Source organism: Penicillium solitum (genome assembly GCF_028829755.1).
Source record: "Penicillium solitum strain IBT 25940 chromosome Unknown utg000003l_segment0_segment0, whole genome shotgun sequence".
In the NCBI taxonomy this organism is placed as follows: domain Eukaryota; kingdom Fungi; phylum Ascomycota; class Eurotiomycetes; order Eurotiales; family Aspergillaceae; genus Penicillium; species Penicillium solitum.
The window spans coordinates 754,368-770,281 of record NW_027072123.1 but is presented as its reverse complement, the minus strand read 5'-3'; the positions used below and the strand labels follow the sequence as shown (position 1 = coordinate 770,281).

The window sequence follows — 15,914 nt, the reverse complement described above, 5'->3', positions numbered from 1 at the left end:
CCATATCGGCTATACAGGCCATAGATCATCTAGACCATCTATATCTATCATACAGTATAACCCAATATCCAGACGCTCGTAGCTTATCGAGTCTCCCCACTAACCAAGATCACAACACTACCCAATTGTCGCTTCAAGTCTTCCTTGCCAACATCGTGAGTATCCTCTACCTCACCCCACATATCAGTCTGCCAGGTCACCTCCAGACTCGACGCCTCAGCTGCCTCCTCAATACCGAACTTTTTCGTCTCGGGTCGTTGAATGTGGCGGAAGTTCTCACTCCATTCCACCACCAGGCGGACCGCGATGAGAAGACTCTTGGAAGCAAGGATTGCCCGCTCAAGACCGGCCAGGTCATATGCAGATAGTTCCGAAACCCAGGTGCAGATACTGTCTTTCGTACCCTTCGGCTGGGAGAGAGGGATGATGCTGTTGGCGTCGAGAATAGGGATGATTTCAAGGCCAGGCCAGACCTTGGTGGACAAGAAGCTCATGACATTCCCCGCGATTCTCGTTTGAATCTGGCGAAGAGACTCGATGGGCTTTCCGTCGTCCGTCGTCCGTTCCAACGCATGTCTTTGTCGCTCGGGCTCCCAGCAGAGTAGAGTATCGGTATCTAGGTAACGCATGGCAGTGGCGATAATCTGTTTTCTGGTGATGCTGTTGCCCTCGGCATCTTCGCGGGCAATATCGGTGGCGCGGGCTGCGAGGGAGGTCATGGGGATAAGGTGGCTTCTGAGAGCCTGCTGGGCGGAGGTCATCACATCCCACTCCAGTGCAACCGCGTGGGCGAGGTGAGGCTTTGTAGAAGGAATAGATAGGACTTCTTTCGCCGGAGTTCTGACGGGTCGCTTATCAAGCAGGACTTGATATTCGTCTGGAGAAGTGAATATGTTAGCTGGAGAGCTATTACCGGACGAGATCAATGAGAAAGACAGCCAATGGTCGTTCCGCTCATACCTGACTTCCCATGCACATGGACATCCTTCCAAAACCGCTTCTTCAGCGCAGCAGTGAGCTTGTATCGCGATGCTTCACCCTCGGAAGCTGGGAGCTCTGCATCGCTGGATTGTGAAATGTCCTTGAACTCTGATGACGGGGTAGCCGGAGCTTTAGGAGGAGGGCCGTGTGCAGTGACTGGGTGTGCCACGGCTGATCTGAAGGGAGACGAGTGGATGCGCCGGCATAACGAGACGGGGTGACGGGCAACGGCGGATAGCTGCGAGGGAAGCGCAGCGCGAGCAAAAGCGACCATTTCTTAAACGAAGGGCCCTTGGCAATGGATTATATTAGAGAAAGAAAGGGTTGAAGGACGATTATTGGTTCCTGGATCCAAAGGAGTTGGGGAACTCGAACATTTTGGCCCGGGAAGTCTTGGCTCGCCACACGCGCCACATCTTAATCCCAAAGGGGATCTGTACATACAAGTACGACCTACTCCGTACATAAGTAACTACATGGATTGTCTCGCTTATATACATCTGCACCGGACTTTTAGGCCGCGCGACATGGCTTTCCCTTTCCATTTTAGTGCTCACCCCTTGCCGCCCTTTGCTCACTGAGTAAAACTGTTATCAAACTCGCTCCACGTACTCATAGGAGGAGCCTGATGCTCACAACACATTAATTTCTAGGAGACACCTCGGTTGCATGCGAGGGAAAGATTTTACAAAATTAGCATCGACTAAAACCAAGCTTCGACATTATAACCTAATAAACACCACGGACAGACTGATACTTCGGTATCGATCTATCCGGCGCCGCCCGCCTAGTATTGTTTTCCGATTCCCTTGAGGACCGAGGCAGATCGTTAACGTTGGAAGGTAGAGCGGTACAAGGTAAGGTTATCCAATCTTCGAACACTAACCGTGACTAATTGGCAGTGCGTAACACCAAGCAGAAGTTAGACTGAATGAAGTTGAATAAAGGCACGATGGATATTTTAAGTCTGAAAGATCCAATAAATCAATCTATCTATGCGACACGAAGTTCAATTTGACCAAGAATTGACATTCTTCTTCGCACAGACACTTCGGGAGTCAATCCCAACGGCACAGCTTCGTTCCCAGTCTGCAACAGCCATACTCCGGGCATCACCCATCGCATATAAACTGGCACCATTTCGCTCTATCTAGCCATTTGAGCAGTTTAGCTCGGCGGGAAAACGGAAAATCACCGCAATTCCGTAGGGGTGAGTAGGGATAAGATGGGTGAGCGCAGGACTAGGCTGAGAATCACCCAAGTCGCACAATGATCTTGCCTTGTATTGAAGCCGGCTGGGTTCTACACAACTTGCCTATTGAGATTCTAGATGGAATGTGCCTGATTGACGAGGCTGAGAATTTAGGCAAACATAACTAGTTAGTTAACTAGTTACACAATATCATTGTTACGCCTTCAATCTTTTTTTTTCCCAACTCTATTTCTGAACTTTCACCTCTCATTATTCTTTTTTCCAAGCTTCTTTTTTTACGGTCTCATTAAAGTTCTTCGTCAAAATATCTACTCTCGGATTCTCTGGGCTTTACATAGGCACAGAAGTTACCTTCACCACACCCTCACTCCAAAAGTGGGTTATCGAGGAGAAGCTCACCGAGGATGTCCAACAAATGTCAAAGTGGGAACTTGATGGTGGCGCTGGGTCTCCCTTTGCCGTGTTCAGATATCTCTGCCACAGTGCGACAGAAAGCGATACGAAGGCATTCATGAGAATCTATTTTCAGATTCCTATCGCCGGAACTGAGCAGCAACGCCCTGAGGTTCGACAACGACAGGCCGCTCCGCCACGAAAACATCGTGAGCTAGACGTGCTAAAGGATCTGAAACTACGACAGTGTCCCGTGGTCCCAACTCTCCTCGCCTATAAAGAAGGAAAACAAGGAAATGATGGCGTGGTCCCAGATGGATACATTACATATGTTGTGTGGGATAAAGTTCCCGGAAAGTCACTAAATCAGGATCAATTCTGGGATATTAAATCAGGTCCATTACGTGAGGCCGTCCGCGCAAAGTTCCGCGATGTCTGGGAGTATGTTTAAACCCCTCTTTCACTAGTCGAGAGTGAAGCTAACAGACCTAAGAGAGTTGAGACGTTATGGATGGGAGCCAGGGATGCCTGGACTGGAGAACATCATCTACGACGAGGTTACAGAGACGATGTATGTGGTATCTTCTATACACCCAGTGCTGAACAGAATAGGCTGACTATCTTTAGGCACATTGCTGGTTTCCGACTCTCCGCCCCCCTTGACCCCGAACATAAATTTACCGATATGACCTTTGTCGACTGGGGCTTGGCTATACCACCCAATAACGCCGATTGGGAAAAAGACAGTACTAAGTGGGCTTGGTGATCAACATGCTTGGTGATCAACATGAATGTCCATTGCTTTAGCTAAAGTGCACACTTCCAATGAATCCAATCTTTGCTGCATATCTAGAAGGATAAGCTGATTTCCATACAGGAGGGATCGAAATCAGTTTCACCACTTGTACACAGAGATTCTTTATCGAACGCCCTTTTTGAAACACGCTATACCTATGATAGCTACTCTACCCCTAACTCCTTTTCTTGGCAGTATTCTAGTAAAGTTGTAAATAACCGCACCAAAATAGCTTCCGTGTTGCGCTTGTAAGGCTTTCGAAGCTTCTAGAATGTTGATCCTGCAAACAAGGCAAGAAAAAGGGTTAATTTGAGAGAGGAAATCTTGGCGCCATGTTGCGAAGAGAAGTCTAGACGCTGATAGAGAGAGCTTTGGCAGGGGCGGTGGTCGACCGTCGAGGAGGGATGAGAGCGAGTCTATCTGCTCATCCTTGCTCACCCCTCTGCTCAGTGAGCAGGGGAAATGATTTTGGGTCAAAAGTCTGGGGAATGCTAGGTATTAGGAAATGCATTTGACTTGACGGTCTCATAGTTCCTAGGAGCGTGGTCGCCATCTCAAAGCTGCGGGCCTCCGTAAGGTGGTTGCGGGCTGGAAAACCATGCGTTAATTTCGGCATTCAGCAACAAAATGAGATTTCGTACTTTTCATTCGTGCCAGTTGAAATGGAGGGGGTTAGGCTAGTTACCGCGTGCTACTCTAAAATCCGGTATATACTGTACATAAAAAATGATAATGATCAGCTCACTTTGACACTATTTTCTTACCACATCCACACCTCTTTGGACTGGTTCTAGACCAAATCATCTGCATAGCTCATCTGCATGGCATCAGAATTGGAAACTATGACATGCCTTTCCTTCGAGGTAGCTTTACAGATAGAGCTCTATTCTCTATATATCCCTGGTCAAATGATATGCGTATATTCCAATCAATTAGAAATTATCTGCAGTTTGGAAAAGCAACGAGAAAAAGACTAAAAGTTCAGAATACAACCTCGCATCTAAGAAAAAGGACCAAAAAGCTCTCACAGAAAACTCAGGGGAATCAAAGCTGAACAGCAAAATGAGACGCAAAGAGTCAAGCACAGAACAATCGCAAAACGACCTCCGCCCATGCTTTTGTAATTTACAAGAAGAGAAGGGGAAAAAGCCTCGATGATATCGAGACCACCATTTTGTTTTTGATAACCAGGCAATGTGCAGAGAAAAGAAAAACAATGGGCAGAAGTAAGAAGCCAACCACGAAGTGGTATCACTGGTATCACTCATTGGTTGGGAGGCTGATGTTGGAGAGGAAGAGCATTGCCACTTTGAAGCTCGTATCACACTCTCGGCAACTTGGCGACACAGGCCGAATAGACTGGGTAGAAGGTTTGGGGGGAGGCGGGGGAAAGATAAAAGTCAGGGCGGATCTAGAATCAAAGCAGAGCATATGGGTGTCGTCACGGCGTTTCGTCATGATATAAAGGGCCAAGTCAATGGGCTAGAAGTTCTCCCCTGTTCCCAGTACAACCGATGAGATATGGTAAACCATATCTCCGAGGGGAAAGAGAACAGGAAATGGTTCTTCGGTAAAAGAATCGAAGAACTCATTTAATGAGATATTGCGGATAATACGGTTGCTTCATTCGATCGGCATCCGTCCGCTTCTTCATACGCTCAGCGTCATAATCATCGGCACCATCACGGCTACCCCATGTTGTCTGTAAAAAAAGAAAGAAAAAACTCAAAGTCAGTCCAGCTCTGTATGTGAAAAGTATGTGAATCAAATCAGAAAGGCAGATGCGCGATCTACGGGGAAATAGGAGAATAGTGGGTAAACGGAGCAAGCGAGATGATCAAAGCGCTGTGATGCTGAGTTGTCATAGGAGGAGGGTTGCGCTTGGATACACTCGTATGCAGATAAGAAAAGAAAAAAAAAAAAAAAAAAAAAAAAAACAAGAAATGGGGAAAAAAAAGCGAAAGATGAAAAGGAGAAATAAAAAGAATTAAACATACCACATTCAATGTCATTACGGCATACATCTTGATTGCACCGTGTAAATAACCGAAGATGACGGAGACCGGTAGTAAGAACACATCGACGGGATAGCGAAGATAATGACCCAACAGCTTAATCCACTTGCTAGTGAAGATCCAGAGGTAGAGCATAGTCATGGATTGATCGTGGAATGACTCTCCCCACGATCCAGTTGCCTTGTGGCACAACCAGACAAGTAAAATGTCGCCTAAAAAGGCAGGCGGCGACAAAGTGGTCAGGTGAACGGCATAGGCACTCCAGGGTTGACGACTATAGAAAATGTTAGCTCTGTTCTGCATGCGAGAAGTGATTTCTTTGTTTTCTTTGTTTCTCCAAGGTCACACCAAGACCTTACACCTAGACTCGGAAAGAAAAAGTCTCTTTTTGACCCGATCAAAGAGAAAGGAGAGCCAAAAAAAAACACAAGACCGAGATGGAGGGAAAAGGAAAGGTAAAAGAGAAGAAAGAGAAGGTAAGACAACTCAAAAAGGGAAAGGTTGCACTCACTGCCAAATGTGCTTCTCGTGAAACATCGAGGTCAGATTGCTCCGCCAATTACTTCTGGACCAGCGGGCGCATTGCTTCAAGAAACGAGGGTTGTCCTCGAGAGTTGTCAGCACCTCCGCCTCTGGGTGGTACTGCATATAAGTTTCCCATCCGTGCGAGACCATCCAACGGGTGATAAAGTTATCATCGTCGGCGTTGAGTTGATACTTGCCCCACCACCATTCTTCATTGGTGAAAGCGTAGGTGAAGGCCTCATTCTGCAGAATTCGCGTCCGATACGCCACCGTCCGTCCCGACATGCAGGGAAGTCCACCGTCCACATGGGTAGTCGCGCCGCAGTCGAAGTTGCGTCGTTCCAGGTACAAGGCACCCAAGAAGCCCCAAAGGCGCTGTGAGAGGCTCGGCGCAATGGCCCGGCGCAATCGCTGGCAGGTCACCACACCACCATATTTCTCATCTTTTTCGAAGGGAGCTAGAATCCAAGGGAGCAAGGTACGTGGCCAGCTCACATCGTCATCGGCGAGAAGGGTAATGGCGGTTCGGACCTCGGGAATGGCTTCGGTCATTTGACGGCGCTTGTTGGGGTGCTTAACTGTGAACAAACGGATGCGAGATTTCGATGCTGGCATGGCGCTCAGCATGCGCTCAGCCTTGGTGCGATTGGCCTCGATTGTCACCAAGAGCAATTCGAAGGGTTGATTGTCGAGGATTGTCCGGATCGTCTCCACCAGCTCATCGCCACAGCCCTCCAACGAAGGAATGATCACCGTCACATCTTGCGATGTCAGTTTGGGATTCTCCGGTGGTGGGATTGGCTTGAATGACCAAAAGGAGAACAAGTTGAACACGAGCCGGGTATAACGATAGAGACTGGTTCCTGGTTAGCTATATTGTCGTGGTCGGTTTGAGCTCCCAGGCATGTACTCACAAGAGTGTGACGAATGCTCGCATAAATGGGAATGCCATGGTGTGAAACTCGATTGTCCCCACGTAACCCTAACTATTTTCTTTGAGGGGACGGATTCTCTTTTAGAGATGTGAAGGTATACAGCATCCAATGTGCTATAGCTATTGACCAAGTCTGGTGGTCAATTGCCTCTGTCGGCTTAGTCGATCCAAGTCTTTAACGAATGTCAAGGAGACAATGCTTCCTTCAATTCCAAAGGAAAATAGAGGAGAAAAGGAAAAAGGAAAAAAAGAAGATGAGTACTTTGATTGAGGGAGGGAGAGATTAAAGTAGGAAGAAAGGCAGCACATGCGAACTAAACAAAATAAATAGGATACTCTCGAATCTAATATTTTAATATTTTAATATTTAAATGTTTTTTTAATATAAAATGATTTAAATGATTTAAAAAATAGTTCCATAATAGTCAAATCACTAAAATCACTAAAATCCAAAAGCCGAACTAAAAAAGCTATGCCCCAGTCTTGGTTGTCGTTTCGAGTGTGCTGCAGGTAGGTTTTGCCTCGTGCGTCAGAGACCCTGGATCTAGAGGCCGTCCATGAGTGGGGGATGTTGGCGGCCCATGCAGAGTATTCATTTTACGTATCTTACATACCAAGATATATTTATATATTTATATAAATACATATATAGATGTACATACCTTATATCAGGTGGACAAATATATATCAAATTTCAAGGTTCAAAAACAAAATTACAAAGTTCAGCTTGCTCATGCTCAACATGTTCACCCTGTGGGGAACATATGCATGTACCTTTCTTGTTTTTGTTTTTGTTTTTGTTTTTTTTTTCCGGTTCTTTTTACTATTTAATTTAAACTAACTCGTTTAGTGATTTAGTGGGTTAGTGATTTTACAGTAAAAAATAAGATCGTGGATAGGCAACGGATTGGGTTGGATGCATATGGGATACCTGATAGTTTGGTTCTTTCCAAGCAATGCAACCCTACGAAAGGTACTTTGTTCCCAGGTACCATAAAAATCAATATATGTATTATTATTTTTTTATATATCGGCAAAAAGGCAACACAGCAATTCAAAATGGAGAACATATCCGATCATGCACGACTACACTCTTTGCCTCGGAACTCCAATGACCCGTCATTGGTGCTCAGGCAACCGGAACTCATGGCTGGCCACAGATCTGAGATATCTCTATTTATATATACGCTCGGAATTGACCTTGGACAATATTATTCTATAGCTTTGATAAAAAGGTGATTTGTGGAACAATTGCGACTTTCTGACAAGACACCATTCTAATTAGCGTGGTCCGCAGCAAAATGGAGTCCAGAGAAGATCCGCCAAAAGTACCCGGGCTAAGAAGGCGTTCTATTTTTTTTTCCACCTCATTTCTTTTTTGTTTCTGTACAGAGTAAGATTAAACAGGTTAAAACTAACGTGCATATTGGTCGGAACCAAGTGCCTAGGTGTAACTTGAAGTCGAATGCTTACATGTAGTACTAGTACCTCACTAATAGTAGTACTAATAGTAGTACTGGTCGTCCAATGTAAAAAGGTCAAGTGAAAAAACACAAAAAACACAACAAAATACAAAATACAAAAATACAAAAATACGGGTAACGGGTAATCCTGGTGGCGATCGCTAAAGGTGCCCGTGTAACAGCCTGTTCCTCTTCACAGTGGGGCAATACCCGGTATGCCCAGATTGGATTTTTATATAGGAATATTACTAAGAGTTTATAAAGATATGAGAAAATGGGGAAATTGAGAGCAAGGCAATGGGGGCAGTGAGGGAAACGTGTGAAAACGTGTCAAAGGGAAAAATGGGAAAACAAGAGCATGTCGACAGATCGCCTGATTGCGCGTTTAATGCCGAAGGGCAACCAGCTGCCTCGGTGGCGTGAAGGTAAATATCCCGGTCACGAGTAGACTGGAATGTGAATGAAAGTGAAAGTGGAAGCGAACCTGGACCGTGCTTACATTAGTACAATATGAGTAGTATAATATAACTCATATTGGCATCAGAATCTAGTATCTAATAACCAAGTATGTTGTATATATACTCCGTATGCTATACTACTTACTCTATTCTATATCTCCTATACTACCTAGGCAGTTACTCTAACTAGTTAGTTATACCACGTAACACGCAGCATATGCTCAATCCAGACACATCCCCTCATGAAACCAGGATCGTGATTGGTACCATCCTCACAACCCCGGTCACCTCCTTCCTTTCACAGGTAACAACCGCTGACTTCGCGCCAGTATGTCGCTTTGGCGTCTAACGGTGTTCCAGCCTTAGCGGAATGGGGGCACGGCCGGAGAGAATGGGATTAATGCATCTGCAAAAGGCCCAATCTGGATATCTCGTCGGTCGTGATCGTCCAAACTCGCAATCTGGTACTTTTGAGATCAATGGCTAAGACCTCTTCTCTCTTCATCGGGTTCTACAAGTGGTAATCCAACGTGTTTTTTTTTTCCCTTCTTTTCTTTCTCTTCTATTTTCTTATCTGCAACCGTTCCATCTGGGTTCTCTGCATATGCATCTTCCGTACCTTGTATATTTAGCGTGATGTGCTCTACTTCTCCCGGCCGAGCCGATGAGGACTCTTTTGAAAAGTACAAAATAGCCACGGTCTCCGACCGTGCCCAGATCACGTCTTGAGTGAAACAGACGCGTATCTCGGCTGCACGGACTCCCCGTAATGTATTGAACCCGCTTCAACTCCACCGGCAGCCGGGAATGGCCGGATTTTCTACTTCACTTTCAATATGATTTGTGAAAGGGGAGAGAGGGGGGGTTGTGGATTTCCGTGGGTTTACGCATAGACCCGAAGTCAGTCCGGGATATCAAATAACTGAGGTGGGGGCTAAACGGGATCCTCGACTGTCACGGGAAAAAGGGGCGATGACATGCAGTCGATCAGACCTTTTTTCTCTTTTTTTCTCCCTTTCCCCTTCGGCCAAACCCATTTTGAGATGATACTCTGTTACCCCATTCAGCTTTAGTTCAACTCTTCTATCGTACCTTAGGTGCCTAGTATTATTCAGAAATTTAGATCGGCTGTGGGGGGGATTCGTAACTTTCTCAGTGGATCGAACAAAGATACTACATAAACCCATTGTGATATCCTGATTTTACCCCTCAGTTAGGAGAGAGAGAAAAAAATAAGTCCACAATGACAACCCACATCACATCATACAATGTCTGAAAAACTGAAAATACCTAGATAAAGTATATCTGGCAACGTAATAGCTGTAGGAGCTAGGACGATCGAGCTGTAGTTCCCGTGTAAAAAAGGATGATCTTGGCCGGGGTATCACTCTCTGATTTCAAAAGTGGAAACATCCGTGCCATTCTAGCCGCTCTCTGGTGGGTTAGCTGCAGCAAATATGCCCAGGGCTTTTTGGTGGCTGGTCTCGGGATTATCGCCGACTTTGGTTCTCCACTTGGTATTTAAAATACAGGCATTCGTGTTTTTTTCGAACGTAAATTGTGTTTAGGAGAACATACGGCCGGCTTCTCCGTTTTAAAGCTATATTGCTATAATTCATGGATATATACACCTGGATGTACATATACTGGCAATTATATTGGTTATCCCTATCCCCTATAGCACTTTAACTTTGATGGCTTTTATCATGAACTCTGAACTCTCGGTCCGACACCACTGCGGCTCTTGCGTAATTGCGTCTTAAACACTCGTGGGCAGATCAACAGACGCATGTTCGTAAACGAACGTGGAGAGCACCGAGCGCACGCTTATCTCTGTATTGCTGACAGTGCGCATTACTCTTTCCTCCTTTGTAGGTATTGACTACGGAGGTCAAGTCTAGCTACATGGAGTATATTTATATATTTAATATATTGTGTATATTTAGTACATTGATTGAGATGAGCCTCACTGGTACTCTCCTCTTTCAGATCTCTATTGTCTCTCTTGTCTCTCTTGTCTCTCTTCTTTCTACCGTTGTCATACATAGATATACATAGCTGTATCAATATCAAACCCTAGGATATGAACCAAGAACTCTCCGAACTCGTACCTGCAAAAGGACAAAGATCGCAATGCCCTCGGCGCATCCTGACGTCAAATAGAACGATTTCCTGCCGTTCATGCAGCTGGGATAGACCGGGGATACGGAAAAGCGGCAGAGATGCACCTGCTCATCAGACATAGGACCGTGGTAGCGGAACTGCACCTCGTGCATCCCCCCGGCCACTAATGCGCTGCAGTTACCAGGAAGACTGTGGCCGAGAATAAAGGGAAATTAAAAATAAAAATACCGTTCTAGAACACACGTGCAGAAGCTCATTTACGCTATGCAGGGTATGTCTCCTCGGCGTTAGCCGTTGAAATCGGCTGTGCAAATTAGTCCACGGACATGGAGACGTTAGCTGTTTTTTTGTTGGCTTTTGATACATAGTATGTGCTTCTGATCTGAGCTCATATTAAAGCTATTTTGGATTGCGTTATCAAGCTATAGCTAAACGAGCATATCAAAGTATAAATCCATAAGCCATAAAAAAGCGAGAAAAAAAATTGTAAGAAAGAAAAATTCAGCCCTATGACCTGGCCCTATGACCTCCTTGGCAGATATCACACGTTCACTCTGGCTTCCATAGCCAGCCTGCAGGGTCAAAACAAGACTCGAAATCGACGCCACCGAACAACCCAATCGCCCCATAGAGGTCATAGTCACCTTCCAAGCCTTCAACACCCCCAGAATCCGCATCGACCTCCTCATGCAGATCCCAACCCCCAGATCGGCATCCATTCCGCGTGAAGAAGATATGCACCTTGCATCTCTTGCTCTTCTTATCCCCACTGTAGATATTCTCCGGCAGCTCAAACTCCATCCCCAACCCAACCGTCTCACCCACCTTAAACGCCGTTGTAAAATCCCGACCCCCAAATGAATCATTCACAAATCGACATCCATCATCCGAGAACACTCCCAACCCACCTCTCTCCCAACCAGGCGATCTCCACGACGGATAAGGCTGGGCAGCAAACCCAATGGAAATCCCACTACAATCCTGGGATGTCGGTCCCGCCCTCAGGGCCAGCAATTTCACCTCAAAGTAGATGGTCTTCTTCTGCTCCCGCACAAACGGCGAGTCCGCAGCGGGGAAGTACATGGGCAACTGGGTAAGAATGACACAATCCCCATTTCCATCAGCACTGTGTCCACGCCAGCGACCACGTGCAATAGCCGAGACATGACCACGCAGCTCGGCTGGCTGCACGGGACGAAGATCGTAAGCTTGCACGTCGTGATAGACCGCAGTTGAGGGCTGAGTTGGGAGCCAGAGGGGCACGGAGTCACAGAAATCATGGGCGCGTTGGGCGTCGTCTTCGGAGGCGTTCCCCGTACCTGAAATTAGATAGCCAGTGATTGGGGGTGGTGGAAATGTGGCTGTGTCTGGGACTGCTTCTTGCCAGTTGTGATATGGAGGTGGATGGCCTGAGGCTGCAGTCTGTGGCTGGGTGCCGGAGATCCCCCAGGATTGTTGTGATGCATCATAACTTGGCGGTAAGTCGTGGGGTTGGGACATTGTGTAGCTTTTGGTATTCTTTTTGGGTATCACCGAGGAATAGTTTTTAAGGCTGGTGGTGCAGAGTCGGGGAGATGTAAAAGGTGAGATTTTGATTTTGATGCCAAGCGGAGGGGTGTGACTCCTTGACTTTGGGCTTCGGATTGGATTCTCTCATTCTGACAGTTTCACCTTTCCACGAGTTTGGAATTGAACCGATTTCGTTTCTTTGGATTAGGGTGTTGCTTTTGGGTTTGAATTATCTAATTTACATATATACAATAATATACAATAATATAGTATAGATTGTAAGTAGATATATATACATCTAACCATCTAACCATCTATAAACCGACAGACCAGAAAGAAAAAGAAGAAAAAAACAAGAAAAGCACTAAGAATAGCCCATAGCCCAAATAGCCCAATAGCCCCCAGCGCGGTGGGTTTCAGCTGCAGCCAATGCACATTCGGAATTTCTTCGATTCTCGACTGTTACTGCTTTCTTTTTTATCTTTTCCTTTCCATCTTCTTTCTTTTTCTTCCTTTTTTCGTGTTTTCCTTTGGCCTTGGGCCTTTGTCCCTCGTTTTTGTTTCTCTGCTGGACTCGCAACTTACGACTCACGACTCCCTCACGTCCCACGTCTCATGTCTCACGATTCATAATTCCTTGATCTCCGGGCTGTTTCCCAGTTCAATGTCACTCGCTTCCTTTCAGATCAGACATTCGCTCAACCAGTTCAACGCCAATGGAGGCCTCCACAAAACCGCCCCGCAGGGCCCGTCGATCATCCATCTCGGACCACATCCACCGCGTCTTTAGCAAATCCATGGATGTAAGTGAACCACAGTAAAAAAAAAAAAGTGAAGGAACTTCATTTGACCCCTTGAAGAAACGACATAGTCAAAATGGTGAATTTGTTCCCCCGGTTCTATTTCAAGCCCGCGAAGCTCTCGCACATGAGGCGGCAACCGACAATAATTCTCATCCGAGACACTCTCTGTACGATGAGACAGGGCCCAGCTCGCTCTCTTACTCCTCCAACTCTCGCTTGCCCTCCACCGGTACACCTGGCTCAAGTCTATCAGTCGCAAACGGGCCCCCTACGGAGGATGAGACTCCGACCCAGCAAATGACGCCCTTGCCCAACCATCCCAGCGCAGATGTAGACAATATATGCAAATCGCCAACCTGGGACAAACCCAAAAAGAAAGAAAAGCGGGTCACAAAGCGCCTGGAAGCCGAGAGAAAGGAACTAGAGAAGCGCTTGCTAGCACTGGAGGATGCCCAATCCAAGGCCGACCTCGGAGTCTATGAAAGATCCTCTCGCCGCTTGACCAAGAAACAACCCGTGAGCAGCTCAAGCAGAAGCTCCAGTGCAAATGCAGAGCGTCCGAGATCGTCAAGTGGCCTGTCCTCGATATTCCGGCGTTCACGCCGGAATTCAAATTCGAGTGAGCAAGATTCTCCGTCTGCCGAGTTTAGCCAGCTTAGGACTGATACGAACCCACCATCTCTGCCTTTAACTCTACCGGAAAGGTTTGGAACGGCCATCACCCGGGAGCTACAGTCCACGCATGGTACTGCACTCAACCTATCCGCTTCGCACAAAATCTCCAACCCAACCCAGAATAACCGGTTACACGCCTCGGCAAAGTCTGATGATCTTCGTGAGAACTGGAGAATGGCTGAAGCCTGGAAGACAAAGGATGGACGTGAAACCAATCGGTCAGTGTCGGAGCAGATTTCCAGCCGTACTCGGTCCATGATTGGGAAAGGTGCTCGAAACGGCAAGACACCAGCATCCTCGGGCGATCTGGACAGGGAGTTGTTTTCGGCAGCTCTGAAGCATGACCGGAAGAGTGTGCCCGCGGCAGATAATCCCCTTGATCGTGCGACTCGCCATGACCGTTCTGTCAGGGCCACTAGCATGCCAATGTCGCAAAGCATGAGCCAGCCTAACTTCTATTCATCCGGTCATCCTGATTCGTCTACTCAAGTTACCACGGCTCGTCAGTTGCAGGAGTTAACACCTCCAGAAACTCCAGACAATCCACCGAGTCCATCCAGTGCCAGGCCGTATCCACCACCACTCAACCCAGCACTAATACTTGCTAGGAAAAGCCGAGTGGATCCCTTCCCGCGAGCATACAAGTCATCTCCCCTCGCGCTGAACCCTGCAAATACGGCTGAATCGTCCCAGAATGATTCCAGGAGTCCAACCCCACCGACAGCCCAAAACCTTGATGCAAAGCCACTCCAGCCCCCACAACCCCCCGCTCAACCTCATCCCGAGGATCGGGGAAGAAGCCGATTGCCTATCGCTTCATCGCATACCCCCAAGCGAACTTCAAGTCGTTTCAAGGAAAACTTCCAAGAAACTCCGCAGTCGAGTGAACTGCCACAGATCCCAGTCAAGAGCGACAGACGGAGTCTCGAAATTCGGAGAATGCCAACCACGTCAAACGATACGCCAAAAGACATCCCGGCGTCTCCTTTCCAGGTAGCCGTCAGATCTCCATTCCATACAGGAAGTGTTTCGCCCGGCGATAGAAACAACCGAATGTCTAAAGACCTGTCGGATGACAATTACACTGTTCCTGCGAGATCTCCCCGTCGAGCTTCTCGCACTTCCACCGAACTCCCTGGAAACATTCTTGCTATTGGAGGCCCCGGAAGATTCATACCAGGACATAGCCGCAGTCCTTCGCACGCCTCCTCCCATGATGGCCATTCAAATTATGATACTGCTGACGAAGATGCACCTGAATCTCCTGAATTCAAACGAAATTCGCTGACTCGCGTGGATACCACATCCTCGGTCTCTGCTGCTGAATCTTCAGTCGTACAGGAAGCTCCCGTTAGCCCCCTCATTCAAGCCAGTACCCAGCCAGGCATCCAATCTGGCATCCAATCTAGCATCCAGCCTGTCTTACAGCCTATCCAACAACCTGCTTCTCACACCGATAGTTACCGGGCCATACAACCTGGCATTCAGCCCGACATTCATCCTAGCATGCAGCCTAGCACGCAACTGGGTACCCAACCCGGCAGCCCCCAAACCCGAACAAGCCCCATGAGCATCCTCAAACGAAGATCCCAAAAAGCGAAAGCAGCTCGTTCCCCACAAACCATCGCCAAGATCTTCGTAATCTGCTGTCGCTGCAAGTACTGGCACGACCTACCTTCCGAAGTCTACGCGCGTCTCGCCTGCCCCGAGCGTCTGGGGTCGGATCCCAAGCTGGGTGGATCCCGCTCCAAGAAACAACCCGACAGTGGTGCCCGCAAGCTGACAGGCTCACGATCACTGCCATTCGGTCAATTCCCAGCTCCCCATGCTACTCAGGGCACACCCGATCTACGGCCTGCGCCTCTTCTTCCCCGCAAGGTTACCTGCTGCTGGTGTGGACATAACATGAGCCGGTCTTGTTGTGAGGGTTGGACCACTGTCGTTGAGATGCGTGAGCGTCATCACTGAGTGTGATGGGCTTCACGGCATTAATAACACTTATTGAAAAATATTTGAAAGCTACCT

General features: G+C 47.3%; 5 protein-coding genes across 5 annotated transcripts; 2 read left to right on the top strand and 3 right to left on the bottom strand.

The window, feature by feature from the left end:
- Positions 1-83: 83 nt before the first annotated feature.
- On the bottom strand, positions 84-1,255 carry N7455_004209 (ATP synthase complex assembly protein ATP12; the record flags this gene model as incomplete). Its single annotated transcript, XM_040960965.2, has 2 exons — positions 84-877; positions 961-1,255. 2 exons carry the CDS (start codon positions 1,253-1,255, stop codon positions 84-86), a joined length of 1,089 nt encoding a protein of 362 aa, XP_040808584.1.
- Positions 1,256-2,206: 951 nt separating this feature from the next.
- Positions 2,207-3,353, top strand: N7455_004208 (uncharacterized protein; the record flags this gene model as incomplete). The annotated part of the gene is made up of 4 exons (XM_040960955.2): positions 2,207-2,210; positions 2,533-3,028; positions 3,081-3,158; positions 3,215-3,353. 4 exons carry the CDS (start codon positions 2,207-2,209, stop codon positions 3,351-3,353), a joined length of 717 nt encoding a protein of 238 aa, XP_040808565.2.
- Positions 3,354-4,971: 1,618 nt separating this feature from the next.
- On the bottom strand, positions 4,972-6,875 carry N7455_004207 (glycosyltransferase family 2 protein; the record flags this gene model as incomplete). The annotated part of the gene is made up of 4 exons (XM_040960996.2): positions 4,972-5,085; positions 5,381-5,672; positions 5,910-6,779; positions 6,838-6,875. The coding sequence occupies 4 exons, from the start codon at positions 6,873-6,875 to the stop codon at positions 4,972-4,974; spliced, it is 1,314 nt and encodes a 437-aa protein (XP_040808569.1).
- A 4,576-nt stretch (positions 6,876-11,451) lies between these two features.
- Positions 11,452-12,402, bottom strand: N7455_004206 (SSH4 family protein; the record flags this gene model as incomplete). Its single annotated transcript, XM_040960944.2, has 1 exon — positions 11,452-12,402. The coding sequence occupies one exon, from the start codon at positions 12,400-12,402 to the stop codon at positions 11,452-11,454; it is 951 nt and encodes a 316-aa protein (XP_040808585.2).
- Positions 12,403-12,931: 529 nt separating this feature from the next.
- Positions 12,932-15,857, top strand: N7455_004205 (uncharacterized protein; the record flags this gene model as incomplete). Its single annotated transcript, XM_040960969.2, has 2 exons — positions 12,932-13,214; positions 13,272-15,857. The coding sequence occupies exons 1-2, from the start codon at positions 13,128-13,130 to the stop codon at positions 15,855-15,857; spliced, it is 2,673 nt and encodes an 890-aa protein (XP_040808605.2). The 5' UTR covers positions 12,932-13,127.
- Between the last annotated feature and the right edge of the window lie 57 nt (positions 15,858-15,914).